This window comes from Pongo abelii, chromosome 15, assembly GCF_028885655.2.
Source record: "Pongo abelii isolate AG06213 chromosome 15, NHGRI_mPonAbe1-v2.0_pri, whole genome shotgun sequence".
NCBI lineage: Eukaryota > Metazoa > Chordata > Mammalia > Primates > Hominidae > Pongo > Pongo abelii.
The window spans coordinates 77,536,377-77,560,083 of record NC_072000.2 but is presented as its reverse complement, the minus strand read 5'-3'; the positions used below and the strand labels follow the sequence as shown (position 1 = coordinate 77,560,083).

Here is a 23,707-nt window from a genome sequence, read left to right as displayed (position 1 = left end):
TCTCAAATTCCTGACCTCAGGTGATCCACTGGCCCTGGCCTCCCAAAGTGCTGGGATTACAGGCATGAGCCACTGTGCCTGGCCAGCATGTTGTCTTTTTAAAGAAGTGTTTGTGCCACTAAGATGTATGTAAATTCTTTTTTTTCTTTATTTCTTTTTTTTTTTTTTTGAGATGGCGTCTCACTCTGTTGCCCAGGCTGGAGTGCAATGGTGCCATCTCAGCTCACTGCAACCTCCACCTCCCGGGTTCAAGCGAGTCTCCTGTCTCACCCTCCCGAGTAGCTGGGATTACAGGCACCCGCTACCACACTGGCTAATTTTTGTATTTTTAGTAGAGATGGGGTTTCGCCATGTTGGTGAGGTTGGTCTCGAACTCCTGACGTTAGGTGATCCACCCTTCTCGGCTTCCTCCCAAAGTGCTGGGATTATAGGCATGAGCCACTGCGCCCGGCCTGTATGTAAATTCTACATTTCATACTTAATGTAGTTTGTCTTTTTTCAGTCCTTTGATTAGTTAACTGTGGCCTGATCACCTAGGGTACTGGTTTCAAGTAGACAGTTTTAGGGCACACAGTCTTCTCTCAGCCACGTTTATCTTCTTTTCTTAAAAGTGCTTAGAAATCTTAGTTTATATGGTCAGAATGAAAGACTCAAGTTTACAAATAACATAGAAGTATTGGCCAGGCGCAGTGGCTCATACCTGTAATCCCAGCACTTTGAGAGGCTAAAGTGGGCGGATCACCTGAGGTCAGGAGTTTGAGACCAGCCTGGCCAACATGGTGAAACTCCATCTCTACCAAAAAAAAATACAAAAAATTAGCTGGGTGTGGGGCCGTGAACCCGTAATCCCAGCTACTCAGGAAGCTGGGGCATGAGAATCACTTGAGCCCAGGAGACAGAGGTTGCAGTGAGCCTAAATTGCTCCACTGCACTCCAGCCTGGGCGACAGAGTAAGACTCATCTCAAAAAAAAAAAAAAAGAAAGAAATATGGAAGTATTGCAACTATAGAATTTGTGAGAGGAAGCCTGGGCTTAATTTCAGCTACAGGCATCTGTAATCATTAATATTTCAGTACCTGACTGAAATAACTATAATGTGGCAAACTATAATGATGTACAAGAACCCACACCCAAAAGTAGGAACAAATACAAGAATTCGTATTATCTGTTTTCTTCCCCTCTTCAGAGAGATCAGAGGCCATGATATATGACAAATATGATTCCTTACTGATACATTAGTACAATACTATAAAATTATTAAGGCCTATCTCAAAAAGCACAATTTTTTTTATTTTTTATTTTTGAGATGGAGTCTCGCTGTGTCACCCAGGCAGGAGTGCAGTGGCGTGATCTCAGTTCACTGCAACCTCTGCCTCCCAGGTTCAAGCAATTCTCCTGCCTCAGCCTCCTGAGTAGCTGGAATTACAGGCACGTGCCCCCACACCTGGCTAATTTTTTATATTTTTAGTAGATATGGGGTTTCAGCATGTTGGCCAGGCTGGTTTCGAACTCCTGGCCTCAAGCGATCCACCTGCCTTGGCCTCCCACAGTGTTGGGATTACAGACATGAGCCACCACACCCGGCCACACATGTTTTTATAACCATATAATTGGGATGTGTGTGGTGATTTACACCTGTAATCCCAGCACTTTGGGAGGCCGAAGCAGGAGGATCGCTTGAGCCTAGGAGTTCAAGGCTGCAGTGAATTATGATTATGTCACTGTGCTCCAGCCTAGGCAGCAGGGCAAGACGCCATCTCTACAAAAAATTGTTTAAAAATTAGCTGGGTATGGTAGTGCATGTAGTCCCAGCTACTGGGGAGGCTGAAGTGGGAGAATTACTGGAGCCCAGGAGTTCAAGGCTGCAGTGAGCTGTCCTGTGCCACTTGCATGGCAGCCTGGGCAACAAGGCAAGACCCTGTCTCCAAACAAACAAGCATATAATTGGGCCAAGAAAATGTTACATTTCCCTGAATATTGTAAGGAGACTAACTGGAGAACAGTCCCATTCTAAACTGACCTTTTATTTTTCCCTACTTCAGTCTTTAACCTTGAAGTAGTCCTATCTGTTGCCTCAGATACTGAACACTGCAGGCTACAATTATACAATGAGCAGATTGATTAAACTGCAAATTTAAATATCTTAGGATTGTCAGTGCCATTTGGCAATGTTGTATATCACTGGTCAGCTGTCTCCTGTTTCCTACAACAGATACTTAGCATATTTTTTCTTTCAACAAATATTTCTTGAACTGCTACTCTGTTCCAGGTGTTGTTCAAGTTCCAGGGATACAGCAGTGAACAATAGATGGAAGAAACCTTGCCCTCATGGAGCTTACCTTCCAGCAAAATACTAAATGTTACATGAGGGTTGGTTAAATATGAGCAGTTACTGTTGTTGGTGAATGACTCTTCTACCAGTTTGCCTGGAACAGCTCTATTATAACACCCATTTATCAGTTTTAATAGTCATCTCTCTCTTTTTTTTATTATACTTTAAGTTCTAGAACAATGAGAACACTTGGACACAGGAAGGGGGACATCACACACCGAGGCCTGTTGTGGGGTGGGGGGAGAGGGGAGGAATAGCATTAGGAGATATACCTAACGTAAATGACGAGTCATCTCTTTCATTTTCAAAGGGTTCCCAGTTTGTAGAGTAAATTATATGACCGTCCTTGTTCTAAACCTTTCGTATACATTAATTTGTTTAATCCTCACAGTAACCCTGTGAGGTATATGAGATTATTAACATCATTATACAGGCGTAGAAAGTGAAGCATAGAGAAGTTAAATTAACCTGCCTTTGATCATACTAGGAGTAACTTGCAGAACCAGAATTCAAATCCAAACAACAGCTTGGTTCCTAGTCACTGTACTAGACTGCCTCCATACTACTGTTCTAAATCTTTACTGTTTTACTCTGCCTGTCATCTTTCCTCTCCCCAGCAAAGTAAAGCAGGTAAAGTAAAACCATAAATTCACAGACGAATTTATGGTTCTCCAGAGTGAATTTCCTCCACTTGCTACTCCCTCCTTTACAAATCTGTCTTCGTCTCTACTCGGCCTCACTTTATCCCTCCATTTCATAGGAATGGACATCTCTCCTCCTGTCTAAAACTTGTATTCTAGCCCCATCTCACCCTGCATTTTGTTGGACTTTGTCCTCTAAATTACTCTTCTCTTTTTCTTGGGCCTTCCGTTTCCACTGTTCCACTGGCTTTTCCCATTCAGCACATGAAGAGGATGTCATTGTTGAAAATGTATATCAGTCTTTTAAGAATTCTGCTTTACTATTGGGAGAGGTTTTTTAAAGTTTGTTAATAATATAATGATGATAAATGGCTACTAATTGTTACCCTATTTAAATTCCAGGTACTGTATATAATCTCTAATCCTTTTAACAAACTACAAATATTTTACAGATGAAGAGATGGAAGCTCAGTGGGCTACATAACTTTCTTAGCTTATGAATAGTAGCACTGAATTCAGTCTCATATTTGTCTTAATCCAAAGTCCATTTTATTTCAAGTATAACATGCTAGTTTATCACAATTCTTATAGACTTCCCTTGATCCTCTGCCTGTGTCTTATTGCCCTACAGCTCTCCTGTTTATAGAAAAGCTTTGTAAAAAAAAGTATTTAATACTTGTAGACTCTTCTTGCCTTTCATTTATTTCTCGACCCATTCTAGTCTGACTTCTACTTCTGTATCATGATCCTCCAGAGAAACAGAACCGCTGGGAGGTTATATTTATATATATATGACATATATATATATATATATATGACATATATATATATATATATGACATATATATATATATATGACATATATATATATATGACATATATATATATATATATATATATACACATATTATCTGTTTTAAGAATTCACTCATGTGATTTTAGGGGCTGGCGGGCTGGCAAGTCTGATACCTGTAAAGCAGGCCAACGGGCTGGAAACTCAGGCAGGATTTCTTCTCTAGGAAACCTCAGTTTTTGCTCTTGAGGCCTTCAACTGATTGGATGAAGTATACCCATATTACCAAGGCTAATCTCCTTTACCTAAATTCAATTTATTGTAATAATATTTACAGAATAGCTTCTAATTGCCCATAGAATCAAGATCAAAGTCCTTATCAGGAATAGAAGGCCTTCTGTGATTAGGCCTTTCCTACTCTATCTCCCATTACGCCTCTCCCATTGCCAAGTCTACTTACCAAGCCATATTGAAATATTTATAGAGCCCCAGACTTGCCATGTTGTTTGCTTCCATGTCCTGTACTGCTGTTTCTTCTGCCTGGCATGTCCAGTACCTCTGTTACTTCCCTGTCTCCGTACCCCTACCTAAGCATCAAGAAAAATTATTCCAGCACCCAGTTCAGTCTTCTCCTTTGTATAACCTTCCCGAATTCCACAAAGAGATTTGATTATACCTTTTTTCTGACATCATTGTACCTTGTTCTCAGCTCTACTGTAGCATTTACCTACAGTATTCTTTATTTTTTGTCTGATTGTTGCCTTTCAGTAACCTTCCAGGTATTTCCACTGGCTGGCATATTATAGGCACTCATCAAATGTATAGTGGTGGTGGAGATGATGAGGCCGAGTGGATCACAGGTTATTTAAGTAAGGCCATGTCCTCATATCAAGTTTTCCTGGGCTTGGATCACATATAGAGGAGAATGGTAGACAGTTCTAAAAGTCTCCCTTGTCCCTTCTAGAGGCTGCTGCGCCAACCTTAGCACCAGATTCCTTTTGATCTATACTTTTTATGATAATCTGATACCTATTCTCAGCCTTCATATTGCTTTTGCTTTATTTTGCTGTATACTTGAGGCAGTTAAAAAGAAAGGACATTGTTAAATTACTATTACATTCCATCACAGGAGGAATTATACATCAGCTTGTTCTCATGTGATTCTCACGTGCCAAAAAGTATTTTCTGAGCCAGTAAAAAGAAAATTATTTTTTCAGTAGTTTTTAAATCTTCCTGTGTCCCCAAAATGTCTCCATGCATTTAATGTCAAATTAAAAACCAAGCCCAACGCTGGGTACAGTGGTGTACACTTGTAGTCCTGGCTACATGTGAGGCTGGGACAAGGGGATCACTTGAGCCCAGGAGTTCAAGGCTGTAATGCTCTGTGATCATACCTGTGAATAGCCACTGCACTCCAGCCTGAGCAACATAGTGAGACCTCGTCTCTAAAATTATTAGAGGCTGGGCACAGTGGCTCACACCTGTAATCCCAGCACTTTGGGAGGCTGAGGCGGGCAGATCACTTGAGGTCAGGAGTTCCAGACCAGCCTGGCCAACATGGTGAAACTCCATCTCTACTAAATACAAAAATTAGCCGGGCATGGTGGCAGGCGCCTGTAATCCCAGCTAGTCGGGAGGCTGAGGCAGGAGAACCACTTGAACCCGGGAGGGGGGTTGCAGTGAGCCAATATCACATCACTGCTCTCCAGCCTGGGCGACAGAGTGAGACTCTGTCTCAAGAAAAAAAAGAAAAAATTATTAGGAAAAATGTCCGTGTTAACTCTGAGAGAACAAATAATGGCTTTTTAAAGATTGTTAATAGAATAATGAAGACTTATTGTGTTTTTAACGTGAAAATGTTAGGTGACCAAGGGTCCTGCTATAACATACTGGGGGTCATAGGATAGTAGAATGGTCGACATCTCAATTAAGACATGTTACTTCCTGCTCTAAATACACTTGTAGACGCTACTTGTGGTGTAACTCCTTATGTATTTAATAATTATCTGACTCTTGGTTTTCTTGGTTGATGTTTTTAAATGGGTGAAGAATGTAGTTATGAATTCTTTGCCCTTTATGGAATGTGATATCTTGGTTTTTATTCCATCTGTTACTTCCCTTTTACTTAATTTTATCTTATTGTTTTGCATTGTGTTTCTAAAATAATGGCTTTGGCTTGTTTTTTCCTGAATGTTTCTGCAGTTTGGTTTGAGTATCTGGCTTTGGGCACCACTTCTGAACTTGGACTTCATCTGTACTTGTGACTTCTGGAAGGCAGAAGTCAGTGTTTTCTGTGGAAGATGACTTTTTTTTAATATTATATATGTGTATCTCCCCCTCCCCTTTTTGATTTCTCTTAAAAGACTGGAAAGAAAGCTGTTAAAGCAGTTCTGTGGGTCTCAGCAGATGGACTCAGAGTTGTGGATGAAAAAACTAAGGTAAGATTCTTTATTTTTATTTTTATTTATTTTATTTATTTATTTTTTTGGAGATGGAGTTTCACTCTTGTCACCCAGGTTGGAGTGCAATGGCACGATCTCAGCTCACTGCAACCTCCGTCTCTCGGGTTCAAGCAACTCTCCTGCCTCAGCCTCCCGAGTAGCTGGGATTACAAGGGTGTGCTACCATGCCTGGCTAATTTTTTTTTTTTTTTTTTTTTTTGAGACAGAGTTTCGCTCTTGTTGCCCGGGCTAGAGTGCAATGGCACCATCTCGGCCCACCGCAACCTCCACCTCCCAGGTTCAAGCGATTCGCCTGCCTCAGCCTCCCTAGTAGCTGGGATTACAGGCATGTGCCACCATGCCCAGCTAATTTTGTATTTTTAGTAGAGATGGGGTTTCTCCATGTTGGTCAGGCTGGTCTTGAACTCCCGACCTCAGGTGATCCGCCCGCCTCGGCCTCCCAAAGTGCTGGGATTACAGGTGTGAGCCACTGCGCCCGGCCTTGCCTGGCTAATTTTTGTATTATTAGTAGAGACGGGGTTTCACCATGTTGGCCAGGCTGATCTCGAACTCCTGACCTCAGGTGATCCACCGGCAGCCTCCCAAAGTGCTGGAATTACAGGAGTGAGCCACTGCACCTGGCCTAAGGTAAGATTCTTATAAGCTTAAATGGGACAGCTCATATGCTTTTTAAAATCTCTAATGATCAAATATAATACCCTTAAGCTGTTCAAGGGTATTATGTTGTTGAAGCTTTATCCTTCCACTTAGTCCAAAGTACAGTCTTCTGAGAGACTATTTAACGTTCAGGAAACTACTTTAGTTACTCATTTACTTTATGAGAAATAGTATTCTCTCAACATTTTGTTCTACATGACATAGCGTGTCTAAGGTACTAAGCATTAGCATTTAGTGTTAAGATCTGAGTTCTTTTTTTTTTTTTTTTGAGATGAAGTTTCACTCTTGTTGCCCAGGCTGGAGTGCAGTGGCACGATCCCAGCTCACTGCAACCTCCACCTCCTGGGTTCAAACGATTCTCCTGCCTCAGCCTCCCAAGTAGCTGATTACAAACACAGACCACCATGCCCCGCTAATTTTTGTATTTTTGGTACAGACGAGGTTTCACCATGTTGGTCAGGCTGGTCTTGAACTTCCGACCTCAAGTGATTCGCCCACCTTGGCCTCCCAAAGTGCTGGGATTATAGGCATGAGCCACCGCTCGTGGCCTATTTTTGTTCTTATATATTTTTTAAAAAGTTTTTACTCTCACAAATTTGATATAATAGATGATAGACTATCCTTTTACCATACTTTAAAATTAAAAAAAGATGGACTCCACATCTGAAACTTCTTCTTGCTCTGAAGAAAACACTATTTTAAGAAAATGATATTTGAACTAATTAACCTGGCTTTTGACTCAAAACTCAAGTGACATCTTAAGGACTAGTAAATGGCTCTCTGGTTAACATTTACTTAGAATCCAAATAATATCTCAAATCACAGGTACCATTTTGCATTTGAGAGACAGTGATCGTAAATGCCTAAATAAGAATAGACACACAGCTCTACCCCTAGAAAGCATAAGGTGTTATATAAGTACATTTAATTATTAATTAAAATTTCCTAGAATACCTAAAGTCAGGAAAAAATTTAACAAGAAGATAATTAAAAAAAAAAAATTCAAATGCCACTGAAAGGGGACAAAGTCTGGCAGGTAAAAAGCAGTTTTGATAGGCAACTTGCCTGGTAAATTTCAAGTGATTTAATATAGCTGCATTTTAGTTATTTGACCTTACATTGCATACTTTTTTTTTAAGTTCAAGAGAAGCAATAATCTTCACTTTTAGTACATTACTGTTGGAAACAGTGATCATTTTAATTATTTTTTGGAACTTATGTAGTTTTCATTAGTGTTTGGATGAAATTTGTTATACTTGAAAGCTATGTATTGTTTTATCCAATAGTTGGAAAGTGATATTGCCCCCTTGTGGCTACTTATACCACTGGCATTCATTAGTTTAGTTTTTTCCACACTGAATAGTAGTAATTAGTAGTCATTGGTGGCTTGTCACCATTGGGACCATCTTCCCACCTTGTATTTCGCTATAAGCAGGAACTAATACCATGTTGGGATCAGTATTTGTGATAACACCATGCCATGATCTGCACAAATTTTTGTGGAACAGAAGCTGAAATCTGAAGCCCTTAACCTTTGAGCAAGAAGCTCTGTTAGATTGCCTTGCTATCCTACCTCTCAACTCATGTCTATCTTGATTCTGATAGTGCTCCTACTTTTTTTTTTTTTTTTTTTTTTTGAGATAGTGTCTTATACTGTCACCCAGGCTGGAGTACAGTGGCACAGACATAGCTCACTGCAGCCTCAGCCTCCTAGGCTCAAGGGATCCTGCGACCTCAGCCTCTCAAGTAGCTGGGACTGCAGGCACACACCACCACAGTCCAGATAATTTTTTTTTTTTTTAGAGATGGGGTCTCACTATGTTGCCCAAGCTGGTTTCGAACCCCTGGGCTCGAGCAATCCTCCCACCTCAGCGTCCCGAAGTACTGGGATTACAGGTGTGAGCCACTGCACTTGGCCTAGTGTTCCTACTTGAGTAGAGTAACTCTTAGTTTCTTAGAAAAAGAGATAAATCAATGGCCAGGCGCAGTGGCTCACGCCTGTAATCCCAGCATTTTGGGAGGCCGAGGCGGATGGATCACGAGGTCAGGAGATCGCGACCGTCCTGGCTAACACAGTGAAACCCCATCTCTACTAAAAATACAAAAAATTAGCTGGACATGATTGCGGGAGCCTGTAGTCCCAGCTACTCGGGAGGCTGAGGCCAGAGAATGGCGTGAACCCGGGAGGCTGAGCTTGCAGTGAGCCGAGATCACGCCACTGCACTCCAGCCTGGGTGACAGAGCAAGACTCTGTATCAAAAAAAAAAAGAAAAAGAGATAAATGAATTGCAAATGGAAATGTAATTGAACTAGTAGATGGAAATGTGAATGGAAATGAAATTTATATTACAAAGAAAAAAATTAGAAAAACAAGTTTTAAAATGACTCTTCAGTGTGTTTCACTTCCAGCAGTAGCTAAATAGAGCTTCTGTTGGACTGACCCTCTAGCAAACAACTGTAAATTCTAAACAAAATAACCCAATTATTTGAAGGCACTAGAAAATAACCCAAAGCAGATAGATTCTAGAGAAAAGCTGACACTTAGAAGAAGGAAATTGTATTGGGTGATTTCCCATTTCACAGCTTCTAGCCTAAGGATAGGCCCTAGTCTGTACCATATAGGGTAGCTCTAACTTCAGTGAGAAACACTTAGTCTTTTGGTCTTAAAAACCAAAAGTCAGAATTTTTTTGTTTTTTTTTTTTTTTTTTTAGATGGAGTCTGGCTCTGTCGCCCAGGCTAGAGTGCAATGGTGCGATCTCAGCTCACTGCAACCTCCGCCTCCCGGGTTCAAGCAATTTTCCTGCCTCAGCCTCCTGAGTAGCTGGGATTACAGGCATCCGCCACCACACCCAGCGAATTTTTGTATTTTTAGTAGAGACGGAGTTTCACCATGTTGGCCAGGCTGGTCTTGAACTGATGACCTCAAGTGATCCACCTGCCTCAGCCTCCTAAAGTGCAGAAGACAGAATTTGAGACAACAGTAGCCACTAGAAGGTAAAAAGAGAGGCTGAGCATGGTGGCTCACACCTGTAATCCCAGCACTTTGGGAGGCCAAGGCAGGTGGATCACTTGAGGCCAGTAGTTTTGAGACCAGCCTGGCCAACATGCTGAAACTCTGTCTCTCCTAAAAATACAAAAAATTTGCTGGGCATGGAGGTGTGTGCCTATGGTTCCAGCTACTTGGGAGGCTGAGGCATGAGAGTCACTTGAACCTGGGAGGCAGAGGTTGCAGTAAGCTGAGATTGCGTCATTGCACTCCAGCAGCCTGGGCAACAGAGCAAGACTGTCTCAAAAAAAGAAAGTAAAAAGAGAATCCTGGAAATGAGTAAGCCAAAAAGGAGTAGTCCCAAATTCTGTTCATAAATTCTGCCCAAATCTCTGACCCTTTAGCCATGTAGATTCAAGGCAGACTCCAAATAGCCCAACTAAGGATATAAAAACTGATATTTCATTACCTACGTATGGTGACATGTACCTGTACTCGGGAGGCTGAGGCGGGAGGATCGCTTGAACCCAGGAGTTGAGGTTACAGTGAGCAGTGATTGCGCCACTGCACTCCAGCCTGGATGACGGAGCAAGACAGTCTCAAAAAAAGAACAAAAACACCCTGATGTCTGAGGTGCTGTTCAAAAGATAGAGTTTTCCATTTGAGTATAATCAAATTAGCTACCTGATAAAACCAAAAACATAACACTTCCAAGGAATGTAACGAAATCCATTCTTTCCACATATAACATTCACAATGTCTACAATGCAGTTACTCAGCATACAACAAAACAGACAAGTCTGACTTATTCTCATCAAAATAACAATCAATAAAGACCCAACTTCAAGATGACTCAGATGTTGGAATTAGCAGACAGATTTTAAATACCCTCCTTCACTATTTGACCAAGAAATAAATGTCTCTTGTATTTGAGTCATTGTATTGTTTGTGTTTATAGCATCACCACAACTAGTACAGAAAATGGTACATTAAAGTAGAGTGCTACCTTAACAGAAATGAAAATAGTGTATAGCAGGCATTATAACTATACTCAGTGACAGAAAGGAAATATGTTCATGTTGAATGAAGAGATAGAAATCTTGGCAGAGAATAGAAACTGTGAAAAAGAAACAAATGGCTGGGCGTGGTAGCTCATGCCTGTAATCCCAGCACTTTGGGAGGCCGAGGCAGGTGGATCATGAGGCCAGGAGATTGAGACCATCCTGGCTAACACAGTGAAACCTGTCTCTACTAAAAATACAAAAAATTAGCCGGGCGTGGTGGCACATGCCTGTAGTCCCAGCTGCTTGGGAGGCTGAGGCAGAATTGCTTGAACCCAGGAGGCAGAGGTTGCAGTGAGCCAAGATCGCGCCACTGCACTCCAGCCTGGGTGACAGAGTGAGACTGTCCAAAAAAAAAAAAAAAAAGAAAAAGAAACAAGTGGAAATTCCACACCTGACAAATAACAGTATCTGAAGTAACTTCACTGGATATGGTATATATAATGTAAAAAAGCAAGGTGCAGAACTGTGTGTGTATGTGTGTAGTGTTCATTGTGTAACGAAGGTAGCATAAACATGAGTATTATATGTATTTGCTTATATTTGGAAATAAACCCAAAAGATTTTTTTTTACCCAAAGGATTAAAGATACTGATTTACATATATTGTTGAATGTGGAATCTACCATGAAAGAGATGTAAAACTAGAATCAACAAGCATATGCTTTAGAACATGTAGATGAGAGAGGTATCTGGGCAAAGTGCCTCTTAGGATGTCTGCTGAGTCCAATTCTCAGTATTTAAACTGCTGGACACATATCTAGCTATTCCATAGCCTAGTTGTATCAGATGTATGGATTGTGCATCATGAAATGAACATCCTGTGTTCTGAGAAGCTCAGATAACCTCATAAGTCTTCTCTTTCTTTGTGTGTTCTATTTTCTAGGACCTCATAGTTGACCAGACGATAGAGAAAGTTTCTTTCTGTGCCCCAGATAGGAACTTTGATAGAGCCTTTTCTTACATATGTCGTGATGGCACCACTCGTCGCTGGATCTGTCACTGCTTCATGGCTGTCAAGGACACAGTGAGTCCAACAAATATGTATTTCATGATGAGTATTCTCAGTTAGCTGGGCTCTTTCTGGGTTTGCTCAGCCAAGCGGTTTCTACTACATTTTTAACAAGTACGTGCTGCTACAGCTGCTCTTGAAAGTGCCTAAACTAGCCTACTTTCGGCTCCTTTTATTCAGATAGTTCACACTTTTGGTATAACCCCGGGAGTTGCAACTCACTGAACAAAAGTGATTGGCTGAAACCAAAGATCATTAAAGGAAGGTAAAAAGGGTCTGGTGATAGTGGTTGCTAAACTTTATTTGAAACTTTTTATTATTGGAAGTATTTTCAGGGTTCTTATTGCTAACACATATGAGTATGGTATTAAAAATGTATTTGCAAAGAAACTACTACAAATGAAAGAACTTGGCTGGGCCTGATGGCTCACCCCTATAATCCCAGCACTTTGGCCAGGGCAGGAGGATCACTTGAGACCACAATTTGGAAACCAACCTGGGTTACATGGCAAGACCTCATCTTTACAAAGTTAAAGAAAAAATTAGCCAGGCATGGTGGCACATGCATGTAGTCCTAGCTACATTCTACATGCCTTGGGAGGCTGAGGTGAGCAGAACACTTGAGCGTAGGTGTTGGAGGCTACAGTGAGTCATTGTGCCATTACACTCCAGCCTGGTGACAGAGTGAGACCTTGTGTCCAAAAAAAAAAAAAAAAACTGAGTTGGAGTATACTTTCAACTATTATAAAAACAGAAATACTGGCCAGGCACAGTGGCTCACACCTGTAATCCCAGCACTTTAGGAGGCCGAGGCAGGCGGATCACAAGGTCAGGAGTTCAAGACCAGCCCGGCCAATATGGTGAAACCCCGTCTCTACTAAAAATACAAAAAAATTTGCAGGGCATGGTGGCGCATGCCTGTAGTCCCAGCTACTCGGGAGGCTGAGGCAGAAGAATCGCTTGAACCCAGGAGGTGGAGGTTGCAGTGAGCCAAGATTGCGCCACTGACTCCATCCTGGGTGACAGAGCAAGACTCTGTCCAAAAAAAAAAAAAAAAAAGAAAAGAAATACTGGCCGGGCATGGTGGCTCACACCTGTAATCCTAGCACTTTGGGAGGCCGAGGTGGGCGGATCACCTGAGGTCAAGAGTTCAAGACCAGTCTGGCCAACATGGTGAAACCCTGTCTCTACTAAAAATGCAAAAGTTAGCTAGGTGTGGTGGCGCATGCCTGTAATCCCAGCTACTTGGGAGACTGACTCAGTTCAATTGCTTGAACCTGGAGGCAAAGGTTGCAGTGAGCCAAGATTGCACCACTGCACTCCAGCCTGGACAACAGAGTAAGACTCCATCTCAAAAATAAAACAAAAATAGGCCAGGCACGGTGGCTCACGCCTGTAATCCTAACACTTTGGGAGGTTTAGGTGGGCAGATCACTTGAGGTCAGGAGTTCGAGACCAGCCTGGCCAACATGATGAAACCCTGTCTCTACTAAAAATACACAAATTAGCCGGCCGTGGTAGCGGGTGCTTGTAATCCCAGTTATTCAGGAGGCTGAGGCACGAGAATCGCTTGAACCCAGGAGGCAGAGGTTGCAGTGAGTCAAGATTGCACCACTGCACTGCAGCCTGGGTGACAAAGCAAGACTCCATCTCAAAAAAAAAAAAAACAAAAAAAACAAATACTAAGTTATGGTAGAATGAACAACGCTAGAAATTGTTGCATGGTAGAAGTTTTGTTTTAAAATAGAGAATAATTTCATTCTTTATGTAAATTACCCAAAATTTTAACATGAAAGACAAGTCTCTTTTAAATGACAATGATTTTACTATAAGTTGAGCATTTCAAATCTGAAAATCTGAAATCCTCCAAAATTCTAAACTTTTTGAGCACCGACATGACACTCAACAGAAATACTCATTGGAGCATTTTGGATTTTGGCTTTTCGGATTTGGGATGTCAACTTGTTAAGTATAATGCAAGTATTCCAAAATCTGAAAAAAATCTAAAATCAGAAACACTTCTGGTCCCAAGCATTTCAGAAAAGAGATACTCAAACTGTATGTACAGCAAGTGTCAAGACAGAATAGGCAGTATAGCCATTCGTGAAGGTTACAGGTCAGTAAAGCTCTTGCCAAAGTTTAATCTGGAAGATAAGTAGTGGCCATGCTCTAAAAATTGACCAAAATTGTTTAAAAATCTTTGAGACATTGGTGTAAACAAATGCTAAGAGCTCAGGCTCTAGTCAGATATGGGTTTCAGTTCTGATTCTGGTTCTTACTAGCTGTGGGATTTGGGGCAAGTTCCTTAACATTCTCTTAGTATACACTTCTATAAATGGAGAAAGTGGTTGTGAATACTAAATTGGATAATGATTATAAGCACACTTAGCATAGGGTCTGGCCCACATTACTCCAAAAATTTTAGTGAATATTGTCTAAGCTGTTCTTCCTTGGTTTGACACAGGTGCTTTGAAATGAGTTGAAGTAACTAAACTACGCTTTTGTCCTCTGTTTCTCAGACCCTAAGTAAACCACAAACTTGGTATATTTTGCTATCACTACACTTTAAAAATCTGGAGTTCAAGAGTTTCCACATACTAATTTAAAAACCATTTTGTTGTCAAATTGTGGCCCGGCAGGCTGTTTGAATCTCCTAGGCCAATAGTTCTACTGTATCAAAATCACCTGGAGGACTTGTTTTAAAACATAGATTGCTGGGCCCCATCTCCAGGGTTTTTCATTCAGTGAGTTTGGGGTTGGGACTTAACTGGAGGACTTGTTTTAAAACATAGATTGCTGGGCCCCATCTCCAGCGTTTTTCATTCAGTGAGTTTGGCGTTGGGACTTAAGAATTTGCACTTAAAAGTTCCCAGATGATGCTGTTGGTTGGGGATGAGGTCACTCTTCAACAACTTCTGCCCCAGGCCTAGGAGAAAGAATAAGCTTCCTTGACCTGTAGCTCTGTCCTTATAATAGAGCTGCATTCAAATGCAAACACATTCTAAGAATCTTTCAGTACTCCTGTTTCATGCTTTAACATCTGGCCTAATATTGTCCTACTGGGAAGTTAGATGGAAACTCATGTGGTTTCATAGAGTAATTCCATCAGTCTGTAAATAAGTGTCAAAAGTTTTTTTAAAAAGTTTAAAAATTTTTAAAAAGTAAAAAGTAGTCAAAGGTAGTAAAATCTTAGGGACATAAAGCATTTTAAACCTTTCCTGTCCTTACGATAACTAATACTGTCATGCAAAATCCAGTGAAACGACTTGTTCAGAGCCGTCTGTAGGAGCAGCTGCCTACGTGGTGTGATTTTGAGAACACCACAAAAGACTTTCTGTTCCCAAATATCTCTTTTCACTGTGAATGATGCCAACAATTATTGTACCATCTCTAGCTTTTTTATTCCACAATTAGCAAAATGGTCTAAAATACAGATAACCCTGCTAAAAATAATCCATTGAATTTATTAAATTGACTCTGGGTAATCCAGTGTATCTATATAAAGCAGTGTTTTGTTTATATACATCCTCCACTCCTCCCACACACAAATCAGTTTTATCTGCTTAATTCTTTTATAAGTAGACAATGTGGATGAAAACATGCTTTCACTTTTGCCTGTGTTTGGCTGGGAGGTAGAGTTGGGAATTAGAGCTAGAGGAAGATAGGAAAGGTATGGGGGAAAACCTAAAAGCACTGAGGATCATAAATGAGGAGGGTTGCTTAGAGGGGGGATTCAGAAAGGGGAGACAGCAAAGCTTTTGTCTCATTGTTAGTTTTGTTTGTTTTTTTTTTTTTTGAGACAGGGTCTCACTATGTCACCCAGGCTGGAGTGCAGTGGCACAATTACAGCTTACTGTAGGCTTAAGTGATCTCCCATCTCCCAAGCAGGACCACAGACACACACCACCACCACACTCAACTAATTTTTTCTTTTTATTATTATTATTTTTTTAATTATTATTTTTTTTGAGACAGAGTTTTGTTCTTGTTGCCCAGGCTGGAGTGCAATGGCGCGATCTTGGCTCACCACAACCTCCACCTCCTGGGTTCAATGATTCTCCTGCCTCAGCCTCCCGAGTAGCTGGGATTACAGGCATGTGCCATCATGCCTGGCTAATTTTGTATTTTTAGTAGAAACAGGGTTTCTCCATGTTGGTCAGGCTGGTCTCGAACTCCTGACCTTAGGTGATCCGCCCACCTCAGCCTCCCAAAGTGCTGGGATTACAGGCATGAGCCACTGCGCCCGGCCTTTATTTTGATTTTTATTTATTTTTTGAGACGGAGTTTCGCTCTTGTTGCCCAGGCTGGAGTGCAATGGCGCCATCTCAGCTCACAGCAACCTCTACTTCCCGACTTCAGGCAATTCTCCTGTGTCAGCCTCTCAAGTAGCTAGGATTACAGGCACCCACCACCACATCCGGCTAATTTTTGTATTTTTAGTAGAGACGGGGTTTCGCCATGTTGGCCAGGCTGGTCTCGAACTCCTGACCTTATGATCCACCCACCTCAGCCTCCCAAAGTGCTGGGATTACAGGTGTGAGCCATCGCCCCTGGCCTAATTTTCTTTTATTATTTTGGTAGAGACAGAGTCTCACTGTGTTATCCAGGCTGGTCTCAAACTCCTGGGCTCAAGTGATCCACCCACCTCGGCCTCCCAAAGTGCTGAGATTACAGATGTGAGCCACCATGCCTGGCCTCATTCCTTTTTAATCACTGGAATTATATTTGTTTATCAGAAGTTTTAAGTTTGCACCTTTTTTTCCTAGACATATTAACAGTGCATTAAGCTCCTGAAATTTGCCTTGCCTTTCCAGTAGTTTCTTAGAAGTGGCTGGTAAATATTTCCACTACTTCCCCAAAGGGCAACTAGAAGCTTGCGTGTCAAGGCTTGAAACCTTGCATAGAGTCTTCTAAGCTGTTGGCCAGGGCTGACATGACAGAGCCTAAGTGATAAAGAGTTCTCCATGGCTGCTTGCAAAAGCACAGGTTGCTGGTTATCACTTTACCCCAAGGCTTGTAACAGTGAATGGAACCATTATAATTACTACCTTAGAAAATCTATTCATTTAAATTAATATGGCATACTAATATATTAAAACAATTTTAAGCTGGAATTTGCAACATCTTGCTTTCATAAAAACAGACTTATTTGGGCCAAGTGTGGTGGCTCATGCCTGTAATCCCAGCACTTTGGGAGGCTGAAGCGGGTAGACCACTTGAGGCCAGGAGTTGGAGACCAGCCTGCCCAACATAGCAAAACCCCATCTCTACTAAAAATACAAAAATTAGCCAGGTGTGGTGGTGCGTGATTGTAGTCCCAGCTACTCAGGAGGCTGAGGCACGAGAAGTATTTGAGCCCGGGGGCAGAGGTTGCAGTGAGCAGAGACTGCGCCACTGCACTCCAGCCTGGGTAACGGCAAGACTCTGTCTCAAAAACAAAAAAAAGGACTTATTTGTATGTAATTGTTAGTAATGTAATTCTGAAAAGCTTTTAAAATCTGCTGTTTACAGGGTGAAAGGTTGAGCCATGCAGTAGGCTGTGCTTTTGCAGCCTGTTTAGAGCGCAAGCAGAAGCGGGAGAAGGAATGTGGAGTGACTGCTACTTTTGATGCTAGTCGGACCACTTTTACAAGAGAAGGATCATTCCGTGTCACAACAGCCACTGAACAAGCAGAAAGAGAGGAGATCATGAAACAAATGCAAGATGCCAAGAAAGGTACAATCTGTTCTACAGTGTGTATTTATGGAATGCAGTTTTTCCCAACAAGTTATTATTTTGAAGCTACCAGGGGTAAGTAAGTTTTCTCATAATCAAAGAGAACCCTTAGCAATATAAAACCTTATAACAAAGTTGAAAATCTTAAAAACTGCTTCCTTTAGAGTGGCTAGTTTAATGGCTTCAAAAATATTTACTCCATTATAGTAAGCTATCTGAGGAATCAGAGTGCAGTTGAAGAAGCTGCAGAGACATCTCTTACCCCCTTCCTCCCATCCTGAAATACCTTTTTAATTCTGATGCATCTGATCTCTGTGAGAAGCAAATGAATCAAGTACCTGCATCTTAAAGGAAGCAGCACAGGTCCCAGGGCTTAAGGCTGCAAACCATCCACGAACTATGATGCTAGCGGAGAGATTGAACAGTAATACTGTTTATATGAGATTATTGCTGTTTTTTAGTGCTTTCTAGTCACAAAAGTCTATAGATTTTGAGAGGTAAGCCTGTAACTCTTTTTCCTATAGCCCTGTTAATTTAATGTAGTGTGTGATTTTATAGAGTGTGAGTTTTATTTAGGTACAGATGGCATCACAGCAGAAATGCCTGTACAAACATTCAAGTTAGTCGGCAGTCTATAAATGTGAGTTGGGTATATTTTAGAACTAAATGATAGGGCTTGAAAATACTTTTGCATTCTTGTATATAAGTAGGGTTAAAACCAACAAGACAAGCACAAACAATTCAGGTTAACTAATAGACATTAATATAATTTTGAGGCCAGGTATAGTGGCTCACAGCTGTAATCTCAATACTTTAGGAGGCTGAGGAGGAAAGATCACTTGAGGCCAGGAGTTTGTGACCAGACTGTGCAACATAGACTCTATCCCTAAAGAAAAAAAAAAAAAAAATTTGCCATATTTGGTGGTACACATCCGTAATCCTAGCTGCTTGGGAGGCTGAGACTAGAGGATTGCTGGAGCCCAAGAGTACAAGGTTACAGTGAGCTGTGATCATGCCACTGCACTCCTCCAGCCTGGGTAACAGCAAAACCCTGTCTCTTAAAAACAAATACATATATATATATATATATATATATGATAATTTTTTTTACTATAACCTAGTTCTAAACTAGTCATTTTTTTTGTTGTTTTGGTTTGATTTGGGTTTTTTTTTTTGAGACAGAGTCTAGTTCTGTTGCCCAGGCTGGAATGTAGTGGCGCAGTCTCCGCTGACTGCAGCCTTCACCTCCTGGGCTCAAGCGATTCTCCTGCCTCAGCCTCCTGAGTAGCTGGGATTACAGGTGAATGCCACCACACCCAGCTAATGTTTGTATTTTTAGTAGAGATGGGCTTTCACCATGTTGGCCAGGCTGGTCTCAAACTCCTGACCTCAGGTGATCTGCCTGCCTTGGCCTCCCAAAGTGCTGGGATTACAGGTGTGAGCCACCGCACCTGGCCTTAAACCAGCCCTTTTGGATAGCATCATTGACTAATACTGACCCAAACAGCTCTAATTCTTAACACCCCCCTCCAAAAAAAAAAGCATATATATTTTTATTTGAAATGAAATTATTGTGATTTTTTTTTCATTTCTTGTAAATATTTGCACCAGGAAGCCAAAGGGGGGAAAAATCATGCTATCTGTACTAGAAAATTTAACCTGCATTACTGTTATCTAATATGCTTTAGTGATCTTCAGACTATTTACTAATTAAGCATGTTCTTTAATACCACCAAATAATATTCATTATTATGCACAGCAACTGCAAAGAGATTGAGTCCCAAGATCTACAAAGGATTGTGAGAGTTGGTGGTTGAGATTTGTCACAATCAGAGTGGGACTCAACTGGTACCCACAGTCTTATATTTACTCAAATTTAATCCAGTTCAAAATTTTACTACTGCATGCTTTTATTCAAATGAACCACAAATGCATGATTTAAAGACTGCCTTAGGTCAGGCGTGGTGGCTCACGCCTGTAATCCCAGCACCTTGAGAGGCGGAGGCAGGTGGATCACCTGAGGTCAGGAGTTCATGACCAGCCTGGCCAACATGGTAAAACCTCATGTGTATTAAAAATACCAAATGAGTTGGGCATGGTGGCGTGCACCTATAATCCCAGCTACTTGGGAGTCTGAGGCAGGAGAATCACTTGAACCTGGGAGGCAGAGGTTGCAGTAAGCCGAGATCGTGCCATTGCACTCCAGCCTGGACAAAAAGAGCGAAACTCCATCTCAAACAATAAATAAATAAATAAATAAATAAATAAATAAAGACTGTTATATATGACATTCTTTGACACCTAATCAAAGATATATGGTTAAACTTATGCTTATTTAGACCTTTCTAATGCTACAGTTCCCAAAGTTCTCCTCCCCTAACACACAAGCATTGAAAATCATGAATCATTCTTTAAAAGACCACATATTAGGAATTCATAGGAACTGAGTTTTTAAGATCTTTTTCAGTCTTAATTTATAAATCACTGAATGAGAATAAAAGATCTAACATTTCTGTCTTAGTAGATATGCTTTGTGACATATAGTACGTTACTAAACCTTTTATCTGTCTGAAAAATGGATCCAAACCCTACTTCTAACTTATCTTTTAAGAGACATTGGGAAGGAAATGGGTAAAACGACCTAGGGGGCTTTCGAATTTGTCAGCTCTGTAAACTCAAATTATTTGAAGACATTGCTAAGGTCTTCATTCTCTTTATTTTCTTGAGCTGAAACAGATAAGATAGTCGTTGGTTCATCAGTTGCCCCTGGCAACACTGCCCCATCCCCATCCTCTCCCACCTCTCCTACTTCTGATGCCACAACCTCTCTGGAGATGAACAATCCTCATGCCATCCCACGCCGGCATGCTCCAATTGAACAGCTTGCTCGCCAAGGCTCTTTCCGAGGATTTCCTGCTCTTAGCCAGAAGATGTCACCCTTTAAACGCCAACTATCCCTACGCATCAATGAGTTGCCTTCCACTATGCAGAGGAAGACTGATTTCCCCATTAAAAATGCAGGTAATGTAGCATCTACCTGACTCACTGGGTACTCGAGCACTGAAGCATTCTCATCACTTCCCATGAAGACACTAATCCCATTAAACCAGGCATTGCTCTTTCCCTGAGGTTGGTTGATAGTTGTATCTTTTGTCATTTCCCATAGTGGGAAAACTAAGGTCCATTGAGGGGGATGTGAATCCGTAATTTCTCTTCAACAAACAGGCAGCAGAGCCATTGTGGAATTTCTAGCCTAAGCCACAAGATTTGTGGTTTGTCCCGATGTAAGTGCATTCACTGCCTCTCAGCCAACCTGCTTCCAAACATCAAGGGTCTCAAGTTTCTATTCTTATTCTGCCATTTGGGACCCAGCAGGGAATTAATTAAAGAGGCCTTAGAAACACATAGCATTACCAGCAGAAGAAATGGATATGTGCTCATTGTCCTTCTGGCTGGTTGGCTCCATAGGGAGGAAACTCTAGACAGGTCTCTTGTGTACATCTAAGATTTGTTATTCATCACAGACAGTGGACTTGTTCACAAATATTCATTACCTTTCAGAACCGTCCCACAGGCCTTTGTGTGGCCTCTGTACAGCTATGTCAGCCCCTATAGGTCTATCCTTGTCATAAAATCTGTAGCTAAAGTATTAGATCTGGTCAGTGCTTTTGTTGGGCTCTATTTTACCTCCCTCTGAGACATGTCAAGCCATTGCTATAACAGAATATGAGGAAACTGTCTCGATAGGCCATTCCTACTGATGGTATAAAAGTACAGAGAGTTAAGTTCATCTGACAGATGAAACTAGGCCTAAAGAATAGTTGGACTAGATGATTACGGAGGGTCTTTTCAGTTCTCAGCTGAGGTACCTCATTTCAGTTCCGTCTTCTTCTAGGGCAGACAGGGAATAAAAACTTTTATTCTCTTTACAGATGAGCAAACAGAGCTTTAGCACACATAATTAGCTTCCTCAGTGATACAAAAGTATCCTAGAGTCAGTATTAAGAATAAAGGCCCTAGCGTCCTATACCTCTGCTCACTTTTTCATGTTATCATAGATCATATGCTTAGTACTGGAGACTTTGGAGAAAAATGAGATTGATGACATTGTCATAGTTTGTTACAGAGAAAAGCACTAAGCATCCACTAGTGCCCCAGACTTGAACCCATTTTCCTGACAGAATTACTAAAGGCTCCAGAACCTAATTCAGATCACAGCCTTGAGAACACATTGGAAGGCATACAGGTTGCAGATGTCTTCTACAAAGATCTGGCTAGCTGAACATCTTGGCACAAAAAGGACAGATTCCAAACAGTGTTATAAGAAGAGGAAATAAGGAAATTTGGGGATTTGTAAGGGAGGAAGATGTGCCTTAGTACATTAATTGTTGACATTTTATACTTTCCCATCTGAAAAGCCAATGAAATTGTGGCCAGTAAATTTTTTGAAACTGGTTTTGTGACCCCGCCATACAGTTAATTGAGCCTTTTCTTCCATAAACAGGAGATACAGTATAAAATGCCAGCTTGCATCATACTGTCAAATTTCAGGATTATTCTATTTTTCTGTTTGGAGCCATTTTCTGTTTGCCTTGCAGTGCCAGAGGTAGAAGGGGAGGCAGAGAGCATCAGCTCCCTGTGCTCACAGATCACCAATGCCTTCAGCACACCTGAGGACCCCTTCTCATCTGCTCCGATGACCAAACCAGTGACAGTGGTGGCACCACAATCTCCTACCTTCCAAGGTTGGTGCCCTCTGACCTGCTCAGCTGTTCTCTTTACAACCAGTATGTTTAGTACACTGCTCACTAACTGTAAGATGAGCTTCCCAAGGCCTGGTCAGACCCATTAATTTCTCTATTTGATGTCTTAGATTCATTGATTTCTCTATTCGATGATGTCTTTGTGCCCTTCCTGTTTTCTAAGATGTCTGTGTTTGTCATTCTGCCTGTGCCCATCTTTCACCGCATTCTATAAGGAATTTCTGTAGTCCCAACCTACTGCCTTATTTCCCACTTGACTGTTGAGGATCAGCATACCCATTCAGTTTCCCAAAAGCAGTAGTCATCGGAATTGGTTCAAAGGTTATGCTTTCTTTAGTGTAGTGGTTCTCAACCGGGGCAAAGTTTGTCATTCACTGTCTGGAGACTTTTTGGGGCTTTACAGGTCGGGGGTTGGGGGTGTTACTGGCATGTGGTTAGAGGCCAAGAATGCCACTAAACATCCATCAGTGTAGACGACAGCACCCACAACAAAGGATTATCCAGCCCAAAATGTCAGTGGTGCCAAGGTTGAGAAGCCCTGGACTCACCTAGTCTCTGCTCTGTCAAAGAGGCTCATAAAGAAAAAGGCACTCCTTTGAGCTCCTTAGTTCACCTTCTATAACAAGTGTCTTAAAATTTGCCTTTGTGGCATTGAAGAGTTAAAAGTTGTTTTCAGAGATACTGACTAAATAGTGGATATTGACTCGGAGGTCAGCAAAGAATTTATGTAACTTAAGTTACAGACTTGTAGAATTTGAGCTGCTATAATTGCTGTTTCTCCGTTTCTTTTGAAAGAGAGCTCAGAGGAAGTTTTACTCCGGAGATAGTGCCCTGCTTCTACTGGAAGAACTACACGCTTTTCCTATAAGGGTCTTTTTCTTTTTCTTTTTAATAAACTTTCATACTCATATGTACCAAATGACTTTTCATGTCATCTAACAAACATTTATAATACCAGTAATAATAGGCACAATTTATTGAGCACTTACACATTGCTTGCCACATTGTGGTAGGTATTCATGCATTATTTCATTTAATCCCCACAACAACCCTGTGCGGTAGATGTTACAGATGAAAAAAAAAAGAGGCTCAGACAGTATAAGTAAATTGCCCAAATTATACAGACAGGATTTAAACTCAGGTCTTCCTGAATATAGTACCCATTACATTCTACTTATTCTGCCTGCCTGCAAGGCACTAAGTGTGCAAAATTGAATATTTCAGTTTCATTTCCCTGCCTTTAAAGGACTCCCAGTTTCTAGGTGGAAAAAAAAAAAAAAAAAT

At 41.2% G+C, this 23,707-nt stretch overlaps 1 protein-coding gene across 50 annotated transcripts in view; it reads left to right on the top strand.

The window, feature by feature from the left end:
• The window catches only part of NUMB (NUMB endocytic adaptor protein), a 193,311-nt gene that overhangs the window by 163,598 nt on the left and 6,006 nt on the right, over nt 1-23,707 (top strand). For 36 of the 50 annotated variants that reach the window (XM_063715210.1, XM_063715205.1, XM_054529719.2 and 33 more), the window contains 5 exon segments: nt 6,130-6,204; nt 11,819-11,959; nt 17,456-17,660; nt 20,388-20,681; nt 22,259-22,405. In XM_063715210.1, the coding sequence (XP_063571280.1) occupies nt 6,130-6,204; nt 11,819-11,959; nt 17,456-17,660; nt 20,388-20,681; nt 22,259-22,405 (862 nt within the window). 50 annotated transcript variants of the gene reach the window in all.